We start from the raw sequence: 13,329 nt of genomic DNA, 5'->3' as shown, positions 1-13,329 counted from the left end.
CATTAAAGAGGTTAAAAGAGAAACTGATCAACATAGGAAATCTGAACAAGGGAACCTTATTATTTTCACAGAAGAAACACAAAACCAACACAACAGTTATCCGGGCGGCCATTTCTCATGGATTGCCACAACTTGGAAGTTCAAGTTCAAGTTCAAGTGAATGATGCATGCCTACTCAAGAGTCAAGAGTTAACAAAGGAGGACATCAGCCATCAAAGTAACGCACAATAAAGCAATCATCAGAAAGGAGATTTCTCCAACACAACTAAGCATTCACCTGAATGAACCCAATGAAAAATAACTAACAATCAAATACTAGTCCACTATTCAAATCCTAGTCGACAATAAGCATAGGCATGATTCAGGGAGTAATATACAAGCATAAGGATGTTTTCCTAAGACAACTTCATGCTAGGGTTCCAATATAGTATACATACATCATAAACGAGCTTGTCACCATATATATCATAGCATCATGGTGTCACAGATCTTCATCTAATAACCATCAGCCTCAAACAAATTCTTTCACATCATCAATCAACCAGATTTGAATAGTAATACAGCTTTTTGATCCAGATAGAAGTAGATGAAGTGGTTGGTCTCATGAGTCACATATGAACCTGTTTCATAAGGCAGAACATAAATGTTACAAATCTCATAGACAAACATGACACATGTTGCAGCAAAACTTCCCAAAAATATAGATATCCTCTGGCTGGTTCATTTCCCCATGCACACGGTCAATTCTTGTTATCATCATCGACGAATGCCAGCAGAAGAATATCTTATAATCCCAAGTTCATCCTTATCAATTCCTTTTTATGTTTTCTTACGACACAAGTCACACAACTCTTATAACTATAATATAATAGCTATCCATTTACTAAGGGTATATATATAATCAAAATTGTCATAACGTTTTTTTTGTCCGACTTTTTAAAATTAATTTGAAAATTTATAGCTCTATGAACAGAGTATATAATTTCTAAATCTAATTGTTCAAGAGGTGAGATAAAAGAGGTTGTGGTGGGGGTTTTGGGAATTGGGTACGTTAAAGAGAAGGGAGGAGAGAGAAGATGTGTTTGAGAAAATGTGAGGGCAAAATTGACATTTCATCATACAAAACTTACCCAAAACAGAAACGTGTCAACTAAAAAGAAATTTTCCGAAAGGAATGTGTCAACTAATTTGGAAACGAGGAAATATGAGTTAAGGCCTCAAGAAAAACTGTAACAAACTGCTTCTCAGTGTCCCTCAGCATTTCACTTGGTTCTCTTAATGAGCGTAAAATGTGTGTTGTGCCACAATTCTGTCAAGAAACTGGAGAGGCACATCAGAAACTTGTGTTTCCAGAGACAACAATTTAACTGTAACTTGAAGTTTCCGTTTTCATAATCTTTATGCAAGAATGCATAAAAAGAAAGATATATACACCTTGCATGTCTGTATAACCACCCTTTAGAAAGAAAAGAAAACTAGAGATGGCATTAACAGCAAGAAAATAAGGAGCCAGACATCACATTCTAGTAAAGCAGCACTACAGCCAAATTATTTGTGGCGTCTGAAGAAGATGATCAGAAAATAAGCAGAGTGCTCAACGCCGAACTACTGTCCAATTAAAATATGGAAACGTTTTCAACCTAGTTATAAAGGTCCATTTTATAGCTCCCGCTATAAATATTTAAGAATGTTACCAAAAGAACTTCTAATTTGACTCCAACCCAATAAATGATTTCAGAAGAGCTAAAAAACAAGTAGGGCCTGTCCATGCCTGACCAGTTATGATGACCCAAATTTGGGTTGAAGAAATATTGGCATGGAGTAAAGGACCAGACTTGATTAAATAATGGTATACAGGAGTCAAACTGATACGTTAGATTCCTACATCACCTGCAGAATACAAAGAAGCCAACAAACTCTATATCAAATACCACCATATTAAGCCAGCCTCTAGACTCCAACATCTATCCTGAAATGAGTGAACATACTATACCACAGTATCATAATCTCTATTGCTGCTGTTTCTTCCTCCATACCCGTGAAAGTAATTTGCTAAAATTAGTATCCTCAACCCCTAACTGTCCCTCTACACACAAAAGGAAGGGAAATTTCTGATTCAATGATGGAAAGTTAACCCATATGATTAATAGAAAATACTAAACCGTAGTTAATTTAGGACAGTGAAGCACTGAACACACTAAACAATTCAATTGAACATAAAGTGCAGATTGATGTAACTGACAACATCTTGGACTGCTAGACACAGACCAATAAACATATTAATTAGGTAAGAAAAATAAATCAATGAACTTTGTAAAAGTGTGAGTCTTGCCTTCGCAGTTGGATGCACCACAAAAAAATATTGATAACATGCGAGTGAATGATCCTTACAGGAGTTACAGCAACAAACTAAAAAGGAAGAACATAAATCCATTCCTTGTTGCAGAAGCCTCTCCCAAGACCACAGCCCCCATACATTGGATATTAACTTTTACCGTTTCCAATTTGGAAAAATTGATTCTAATAATCCAACCTTTCAATTTGTAGGAATAATGTGTATTTCCTCTTTGTGTGGGAGGAAGTTTAGGAAGAAGAAATAATTAGAAAAGTTAAGAGGAAGAAGAAGAGAAAAAGAAGGAATTGCAAATAGTAAAGGCAGAGTATAATATGCAATGTAATCATTTAGATTGTAATTGAATTCATCATTCACATCAATTTAAGAAGCTTTTTTACTTGTATATATTTCCTTCATAGTGGTTGTTTCTTCCGCTTAACCTTTCTAATTATTTCTTCTTCCTAAACTTCCTCCGACACAAAGAGGAAATACACATAATTCCTACAATTAACTAAAAAGGAAAAACAAAAATCCATTCCTTGTCCGAATTTAGCTTTTCCTGCTGCTGCTGATGAAAAAGTAGTAGATTTTAAGAATTAGAGTAAAGAAATCAACAAGAGTAGAAGCTGCCATTGTTGCTCTCAGGCACTTCTAGTTCTTCTTTAGAGAAATCTTCCGGGCATAGCCCAATACGTCATGGTCTTAAGACGCTTCCCTAAAGGTGTCGGTGGGGGTACATAGCCTTGTGTGCACGATGGCGGTGGAAGGATAGAGAGTGAGGAGAAGATATGGAGGAGGGGGCGGTGATGCTGCCAATAATTGAGGGTTTAGTATGCCGAAAATGCCACTCAACAGTTTGATAGTCAGACTTTGATGTGCCTTGGCGTACACTTTCTTCACCGCTAACGAAATGGTGGTTGTTCTGCAGTTGTCTGTTGATGGTGCTCCATTAAAGCGTTGCCACCGCCTTAGTTGCTCGGTCTTTCACTGACATGTGGAAATTTGAGAGTGAAAGTAATGAAATTTATTTGAAATTTGAAATTAGAAAAGAAAAAGAAAAAAAAGAATTGGAATTGGACGACCGTGACGAAGCAATGGTAGTCGACTTGTGAGATTTTTTTTGGAGAGAGGATAAGATGGATGATAAACATCTCTCTCGTGGATGACGGTGTGGCTGACGGGGCTGTGATGGAGAAGAAAAAGATAAAAATTTCATTTTAGGACCAATAGAAATTTGGCACGTCATACATCTTACCTGCTAAAGAGGTCATTCCCGATTAAGGACTGCTGAATTCACCCAAAAAAGGTGGTATTAATCTTAGTTAATTAAAAGGTAGGGTTTTAAGCTTACCGCCCAAATGTTGGATTATTAAAATCAAACTTTCTTTTCTATTTTGAACTTTATTTTCATAAAATATATTTGGGACACAGGTTTGATAATTCCGTTTTGAAGGGAGGGGGAAAAAAGGAGTTCTATCTTTTGACAAAAGGTCTTACATGCACAAGGTGTACAATAAATTTATTGTACACCAAGATAACTTTCTCCCAGTTTTTATAACTTTTAACTAGTTTTGTGTTACTTTTAATATGTTTTCAATAACTTTTATATTATAACAAATAAAAAGTTGATAGATAAACATTTTAATGGGTTAAGTACTTAAATGATTAATTTTATACATTATTAATGATTTTGAAAAAATAATGTTTATAAAAGTGAAAAAATTTATCACTTAAAAATAGATAATTTCTACATATATAAAGGTAACTTTAAGCATTTTGAGTTAACTTTTACTTTGGTGTATAATATTTATTGTACACTTGTAAATAAGAATTTGTGATCTTTTGACGAGGTAGTCGCTGCAAATCTGCAATCTCCTGCCTCTTACAAATTACCAAGGGTAATCAAACCACTCCATTAGAGATGGCAACATATCATCCCTAGCACCCGATGTTGTTCACTGCTCAGAAAATCATGGATCTCTTTAGTGGTTCCTTGATAGTTTTATGTAAAGGGAGCCTCCTACTCTTCCTGAAACATTTCATTAGCCTGCAAATCTTCAGATATCAGTAGGAGTTATTGAAACCTGAGATCCTGCTCCAATTGTTTCCCACCATTTCTCATCATCCTCTAAGTCCCTAGCTCCCACCATTCCAAAAACTAGCTAGCCCCAGCCAAGGATCTATGGTTATTATTAGAACTGCCACCCTCATCTATTAATTATATGGGAATAATTGACAACCAGATATACTTTAATATTAAGCCTCTCTAAGACTACAGTGAAAAGGACAGAGTGTACCTCTAATCAGAAGGACCTTTATGTTGAAGAGTGGTTACGATAGTTTGAAGCTGATAGGAAGACTCATAAACATTCTGTAAACAAGATGAATAAGTGGTGGACCTGGTGGTTATTCAGAGAGGAGCTGATTTGTTATATTTAATTCATCGAATTCTCACTATTTCCAAGGGAACTTTTGGCTTTTGATTCCTAGATGTGTATAGACTTCCTTGACAGATGGATTGAAGAAAACTAAGGGCGTAGGTGAGGTGCTAAACCTCCGAGCCGAGCCCGAGCTTGGGTAAGCTCAGATCGGCTTGATTTCAAATTCATCAAGCTCAGCTCTATGTCACGGGTCGTCTCTCTCACCATCGCATAGGCCAATTGGTGGGCCAAACGATATCCGTTTGGGTTGAAACTTGGGGGTCCCACCAGTTTTGGGCCAATGAAGATGATGGTTGGGGTCACGCTAGTCAATGTAAATGTTTGAACATTAATATCTTAATTTTGTATTCGTAAAAATTATAAAAAACGATTTTCAGAAAGTACATATCAAGACAAATCAAACAAAATCCCCCACGACTATATTTTTTCTTACCCCTAAGTCACAAATGATAGTCTAATTGAAATTAGAGAATAGTGTTAAAAGTCAAATTGTAACCACTAATATGAAAGGGAGGGAGTACCTATGAACCTAGCAGTTCCAAAAATCAAATTCTGAAGAAAGTTCAATAAAATGTTTCTGCCCAAGATTGATTGCTTTCTATTATGCCCGATGGTCCCCATCCTTCCTCTAAAAGGCTATTAGGAGCCAAAAATCTTCATTCGGCAAGGGGAGGGATCAAAGGAAAGATCCCTACGAGTTTTTAGAAAAATAAATCTTAAATAATAAATACCTTGGCCGGTGCAGGTTATACATATACGAGATCAAGTTAATTACATCCATTTTTGTTCTTTGTTTTTTCTCTCTTTAGCAACTAACTTCTCCTTTGGTTTAGACTTCATTTACGAAGCGTAAGATATGCTAATCTTGTGGAAAGGAAGGATGGTGAAGGCTTGGATCACTGAAGTACGTGTCTTCAACTCTAAGAGCATCTTTATTAAACACCAACCATTGGTGTCAAGAGAGAGAATTGAATAAAAAATAATAAAATAAGTAGAGAGAGAAAGGAAGAGAGATAGTAAAACCATTCAAGAATTGGTGTTCATGTACACCAAATGAAAAACCAATTGCATGCATGGAGGGCTTGACATGTGGCATATGGGGGGGACCAAATAATATTGCTAATTTTTTTTAATTGCAAAATGACATTTTAGAGATGGTGGCATATGGGGGACCAAAAGTATGTAAAATTATGAAGTGCATTAGAATAATGACAAGTGCCACCTTGTTTGATGATATTTTTGGTGTTTGATAAATGTTGTTAGATGTTATTGGTGTTGGGTCTGGTGTTCTCGAGTTTGCTCAGCTGCTCTTTGTCAGCTTTCTTGAAGTGGGAGAGAGAGAAAAAAAAAAATTATTAGGTTGAAAGCCGAACTTTTGGAGTTTGATAAACATGCTCTAAGCGGTTTCTTTGCTAATTTGGAGGTGAATGAAGGGGGTAAATACCAATGGATGTTCAAGTTCTTTTGAGTCTCTTTATTGACGCAAGTATATAATTGGAGTCTCCATTTCAGCAATATTTACCTTCTTCTTTCTAGCAGAAAGCGCTATACGTCATGGATTAAGGCTTTGTTCTGTTCGACTTTTTTCGACTTTTTTTGTCTTATTTCGGACAATATAAGTTCTAAGTTCTAAAGTTAAGATAGTTCAGAAAAAATAAGTTTTTTCATACATTTTCACACACAATTAAGCTTATTTAAGATAAAAAAAAAAGTTTTTTTTCGGATAAAATAAGTTTAGATAAAATAAGATAAGTTCAGATAATACAATTTCAGACAAAATAAGTCGAATATAACGGAGTCTAAGGGTACGACAATTTTTACCTTAATCGTAAACTGATGGAGTGACATCCCTTGGTATCTTCTGGATAACCCAATGTTAATATCAACGGATAAAATCTAAGAAAAATAGCTCACAAAGTTTTCAATAAACAATCATATGACAAAAACATCAAATTGCAACGCATGATGATGAACCTAAAGAGGGACTTCTTCAATTAAAATGCTACTCAGGATGGGATAGAAATGTATCCAAGTTATCTTGCATTTTCCCCCTCTTCCCCCGCGTATGATGAGAACCAAGTAGCACAATTTTGAAATGACTATGATGTTTATAGCTCATTTGTATTCCTACATCCTAGTACTTGGTTGAATCCTTTTGACTTTTTATTCTAGCGTACCTTCTGATCTTTGGACACTCCAATACAAAATGAATAAAAAATCCCAACACCCTACATCACACCCACTTTTGTAAGTGATCCATGGTTTTCAAGTCCCAGAAAATGGTACCATATTTATTAAACCCTTTAACTGTAAGAAGATTGCACTAAAAAGAGAGGTTGAGTGTCTTTGCATTTAACCCTAACTAAACCATTAGGTCCAAACTAGCATAATGGATGCAAAGTTTCTCTTTTCTCTTATTCCTCTCCTCAGTCATTTGAGGCATGCAAATTTTTAAAGCTTGCATAGTTACCACATCACATCCAACAAATCCTCATAACTGTGTCAACAACAAATTAGTCTAAAAAAGAGTGTTTTTGGTCTATATGACTATGTGGATATCAAATAGGACACCTTGACAAAGATAAAATATTAGAGATCCCATACGGGAGAGCCCGCGTGTAGTAAGACGGAAAATCATGGTTTCTTCTATGAAGTATATTGAATTATACATTGCATTTACTTCTCTCTTCCATTAAAAAGTATCCATTCGGCATTGGTTGAAGCTTGGATCATTAGATTAACCCATTATGCCCATGATCCTTAACCAGAAATCATCAGTGATTGCATCCTTCAAAATTGCATGTTTCGATCTTTGTTATTTATTATTAGTAAATCCCTAACTTGCAGGTTCGAGTCAGGGTTTTGCTTTAAGTCTTATTATTGTCTTTCATTATTCAGATTCTTAAACTTCAGAAAGCTGTTTTGGGCAGTTTCTACATTCCTATTAGAGACCTATAGAGAATAGCTTGATCTTCAAACGGACAAGTATAACAAGAAGCATAAACCTACAAGGACTCGGATCAGTTCACATGGTTGTACAATGGATAACAGTAAAAAGGGCGTGGTAACTGATACCCTTCAACCTGAATACCAAGATGATGCAGACTCAAAATGTACTAGCAAAGAAAACACAATCACAGCCTTCTTTGGAACAATGTAACAAGGCTGCACTTTTCCTAAGCAAGACCGGTAGTTTTGTGTGGTTCCAGGTAGCAGGGTAGTTCCGAGAGTAAACAATAACAACATAGCTTTTGTAAGTGAATTAGGCAAACACTATCGAAGTTCTATTCTGTTCAGACAACTCTTGATCAAGATCAAAATGTGCCATTTTTAGAGATATGCATATACAAGTTGGCCTTCTATTATGGACAAAAAATCCTCAACTCACTCAACAGATAAGGCAACAGAGCATATCATTCAAAACTAACCTCCAAAAGGTAGATGTAAGCCGAACATTTATCACATTATAGAAAAGAAACAAAATTAAATCTAGTTGTCAGCACAAAGGCAAGTGAGAATGAATACAGTATATTTCTCATCTACAACAAGAAAACCTGAAACCCAAAACCGGGTTTCCAACAATCACAATCCAAGCATAAACCCTTGAAAATCATTTTGAAAACCTTGCAATCATACGATGAAAACACACAGCAAATAAATACTATAACTTTACCGAAATTGCGACCAACAATGCAGTGCCAAGTAGGTCCATGCTTCTTATCAAACTCCTTCTTTATACCCTCCGCTACATCTTTCTCGACATTAACCTTCTCAAATGCCTATATATCAAAATCCTTAATCATCAATTCCCACAGAAAACACCTCAAATTTCAAAATTCAAAATCTCAACCTCAAATTAATTAACAAAATTCAACAGAAAATTCCACAAATTGAGCACGAACAAAGCACAAAGATCGGAAGCAGTGGAGCACAATTTGCAATTTGCAATTTGCAATTTAAAAAATAGGAGAAAGTACCGCGATGGCAATGTCGATAGCTTCTTTCTGCATGTCATCAGCCATGTCCGCGCTCTTTATAATGATGCGTTTGCCAGCTGCCGCCCACGATGGTTTCCGATCGTCGGCGGTAGGTTTTCCGGCGTCCATTGTTCTCTTTGCTTCCTCGCTCATTTTAATTTTCCCCAAATTGTAGAAAAAATTAATTAAGTTGTGGAATTAATTATGATTATTTGTTGATTGTGGTTGGTAGTAGTTGATTGTTGAACTGTAGGTTTTGAGGTTTGGCAGAAAGTGAAGTAGCAGAAGAGGGAGAGTATATAGGAAAGAAGGAAACTAGAAACCACACTCGACACTCCCTGTCTGCTGTCTCCCTCTTCTTTTCCCCCCTCAGTTTCCACACTCCATATGTTAAATGTTCTTGATCACCGAGGAACTCCCAATCTCGAGTGCCTTGCGTCCATGCGACACGAGGGCGGAGATGCGACATGCTGTAATGTGAGCGTTAAACATGCACCATTTATGTAAAAAAGAGTATCATTCATTAAAAAGGAGTACCATTTCATTAAAAAGAGTATCATTTCGATAAAAACATATACCATTTCGATAAAAATATGTACCATTTCGTTAAAAAGAGTACAATTTCATTAAAAATAAAGTACCATTTCGATTAAAATATGTACCATTTCATTGAATTTTTATTTTGTTATGTTTTTAAAAAACATAACATACCGCGATTTTTACTTCCTCATGTGACACAAAGGAATCGTATTGACTCGTATTGATACTCACAAATTTAGTATTGGTAATAAGATTAGTTATTGGTATACCAATATATTGCCAAAAAATATCAATACAAGTTATTTGCCTTGTTGGTACTGAAATAGGGGATTACTATTCGTCGCCCGCTTTTATGCAAAACACCCACCTATATTTAAGTAAATGTCCCTTTTGCCCTCTCACCCCACCTCACCCTCACTCACCCCCACTTCCTCCACCCACTTACTCCACTTACCCCACTTTCTCTAACCACTATTTTTGTCGTTCCCACCTTAGCCACCGCCATCATCGGCCGGACCACCACCACCACCTCAATTCATATTATTGTCACTCCCTCCACACTGTGAGCTCAACCACTAGCACCACCACCACCACCGATGTCGTCATCATCGTGATTATAGTGGAATTTTGACCGAGAACGTAAATGGACGACGACCTTCCTTCAACGCCCCCGTCGGCGGCGGCGGAAGCGGTAACTTGGGAGGTAAAAATATATTTTTTTTCCAGAAAACAACGGAATATAGTTGGAAATCCCATTTCTCCTAGGCAATTAAGTAGTATTACCAACCATATTCCGTGCATGAGAGGAAATGACAAAGCAATCTAATTTCATGGAATGGGATTGTTTTTCCAATTCTTCCTAGAAAAGGAATAGGGGTGATAATCTCATTCCATAAATATAAAATTTGGTTCTCTTATTTTTTTTAATTAGTTTTTAATTTAGTTTTGTTTATTTGTTGACTAGAATTAATTTTGGTTGTTTAACGGATGACTATAATTAAATTTGTTTGTTTATTCGTTGACTATAACTAAGTTAATAATTAGGTAAGTAAAAAATGTTCAGTTTTGTTCATTTGGATAAATTATTTATTGATGATATAATTAATAAATTACTTTAAAAAAACCCTATTTAATAATAAATTATTAAAAACATAGTAAAAAGCATATTACAGTAGTTAAATAATATTACCTATAATAAATTCCTAATTTAACAATCTAGATACATACATACTCCAGAACTCATCCCCTAATTTCAGTTCCATAAATCATAAACTAAATGTATATGTTGGATAGTAGTGTAGAGAAGAGACACAATCAGAGGAGACAACCACAACAAAAACAACATCACCTGCATCAATGATATATCTCAGAAATAACCACATACGACGGACGCAATGGCAGCAAGCCCGGACCAGAGGAGAAAGGAATCGAGTGACTAATTGGGTTTTATGTTTATAATGCAAGTAATTGATAATAGACATTGTAGTTTTAAATAGAACGGAAAAGTGTGTGTTCTTGTGCTTGTGTCGGGCACCCTCGCCCGCCGCAACCTGTACACCTTTCCCTCCGCCGTGCATTGGCTTTTGCATCTCCATCTTCCACCGTTCCATTTTTGTGACAATCTCGTCTTCGCTCGTCTCTTCTACCCATTGCAAGATGGAATCGCCTTCATCGTCGTTGTTGATTATTGATTTATCGTCGTTACCGCAACCACGGCCTTTTGTGTTTGGCGTGTATAACTCCCTTGCCACCGCTGCTTCCACCACTGTTGCTGATGGTCCGACGTCGGAGTTGCAAATGGACGATCTGCCACCTAAGCTTGATCCCGGGTCGGGCTCAGGGGGGTTTGGGGTCTTGATTTGATTCATTATGGGCAACAAGGACGACGATGAGCGGTGCACATAGACTCTTGACGCTGCTTAACATGGTTGAAGGTTTCTTACATGCCCTCAATGGTTGTTTTTGATAATGAGCATGGACAAAAATTGATGTTGAGTGGTAAAGCCGTATAGGAGATCGACCAGATAGAGGGATTAATTTCATTTTGCATTTATTTATTCTAGATCAAGAGAGGGAGGAAAAAAAAGGAGAGTGTGAGGTTGACAGTTTCAATATAACTACTATTGGCGAAGGTGACTAAAATTTAGGAGAGAGAAGGATTATTATTGGTTTTTGATGTATCACACGGATCATGGTTTTCTTTGGGAGAAAATATGGAATAAGGATAGAGATACACTACACCACCTATGAAATGATGCCACCTAACAAATCCCACTAAAAAAAGAGAGGAAAAAGCTTTATGAAAAGAAGATATTGGGCGGCAAAAAATTTCAACAATTTGCGCCATTTTGTGTCGTTCCGCGGGATGCAGTTGCGCCATAATACCCAATTTCATTTTGCCGCCAAACATTTCTTCACCTCTAATTTTCATTCTTTCACCTCCGTAAATAAAAGAGGAACTACATATGGTTTTTTTGTGGTTTCCATTTCTAAAGTAAATGCAAAGCACTTGATTCTTTTTTACCCACCCTGAAATTTTTTGTTCTTTCCTTTTTGGTTGAGCATTCATATTTTATTTATGGAGGTGAAAGAATGAAAATATTTTGATGTTTTATTACATAAACCTCCCTTTGTGATGCATCTAAGGTGTTTGATAAAATTCTTAATTGAAATAATAAATTTAATCTACCTTTTCTAAATTAGTTTCAGTTGCAAAAGTTAGCTATATTGATGGTTGGAAGAAGGTGTAGAAGAAAACTAGCTATATTGTTGTTTTGTGCTTGAACGGAAGCAAAAGTTGGACCCTTTACCGAAGGTTGATGAAGATGACAATGGATTTTCAGAAGTGACAATGGCCGTATATTGCAATATGCAATCTGATTATATATTGTTTATTATGATTCCCTAAATGCTAAAACGAAACCATAAACAATAGTAACATAAAACAACAATTTCCCAAAGAAAAGAAAAGATCCACACATAAAGGATCGAACGCAGGTCTAGAGGCAGTGTAAAGATGATTATATAAACTTCGTTGTAACCAGTTTGGCAAGGGGTATCAGCACATCCATTTGTGCTAGAAAATATATAATATAAATGAGATTTTGGGAATATAGATAAGGTTTTATATGCAGCGAATGTCTATTTCATAATACATGAAATGATCCCACAATATTAAAATACATACTTATAAAATATAATTTTCATAAAAAAAAAAACATACGGAGTACTTCCTAGTAAAAATATAATAAATATGCTTTTTCTGCCAATAACCCTTTATTGAATTAGGACCTTATATTGTGTTTTTATCTACTTTTTAAAAGGATGATTTCACCTTTAAAGAAATCTTATTCGGAATTCTCAAACTCCGTAAAATTATATTAAAAAGTTTCGTTTGAAAAGACATATGTGTTGATACCCTCTTGCTAAAAGGGTCACTACTACACTGCTATAACATCTACTCGATCTAACTGCGAGAACCCGCGCTTGATTCTTGACTAGAGCAAAAATAACAAAATTTTTAATTGTGACAAACCAATTTATGGGATCATTTTAGTCAATAAAACATCAAACTTAATATTGAATGTTTTTCTCACCTTTAACTATGATTTTTTGGTAAATCGTTATCTTTGTGGGGACTATCTGATAATTAATTTACCTGATTATCAAAAAATAGTTGGTTTTTTTTCTTTAAATTATATATACTACATATTTTTATGATTACACAAAGGCTTATAAAAAAAACTTAACGATCCCAGAAAATGTTTACCAATCTCCAAATGAAATTTTTTAATACCGTATGTCTAAACCTGTAAAATAGTGACATTATCCAAAAATAATAACTTCGTACGTTGTAAATGAATTATTTAGATCAAACTTCGAACAGTTAGCCTTTAATTACTAAGGGGGTGTTTGGTTAGGAGAGGTTTGAGAGAAAAAGAGCTTTTTGGGGGTGAATTAGAGGTTTGACTTTTAGAAAAAGCTATTTAGAAGTGTTTGGTTAGGAGAGGTTTGGAAGAGAGTTTTGGGGTGAAAA

General features: G+C 35.6%; 1 protein-coding gene across 1 annotated transcript; it reads right to left on the bottom strand.

The window, feature by feature from the left end:
• Positions 1-205: 205 nt before the first annotated feature.
• Positions 206-9,155, bottom strand: LOC110790028 (uncharacterized). Its single transcript, XM_021994770.2, has 3 exons — positions 8,754-9,155; positions 8,450-8,555; positions 206-620 (listed from the first exon to the last, which is right to left on the bottom strand). The coding sequence occupies exons 1-3, from the start codon at positions 8,904-8,906 to the stop codon at positions 538-540; spliced, it is 342 nt and encodes a 113-aa protein (XP_021850462.1). The 5' UTR covers positions 8,907-9,155; the 3' UTR covers positions 206-537.
• Between the last annotated feature and the right edge of the window lie 4,174 nt (positions 9,156-13,329).

Source organism: Spinacia oleracea, chromosome 5 (assembly GCF_020520425.1).
Source record: "Spinacia oleracea cultivar Varoflay chromosome 5, BTI_SOV_V1, whole genome shotgun sequence".
Lineage (NCBI taxonomy): Eukaryota > Viridiplantae > Streptophyta > Magnoliopsida > Caryophyllales > Amaranthaceae > Spinacia > Spinacia oleracea.
The sequence above is the reverse complement of the archived record's forward strand: the minus strand, read 5'-3'. Positions and strand labels throughout refer to the sequence as shown.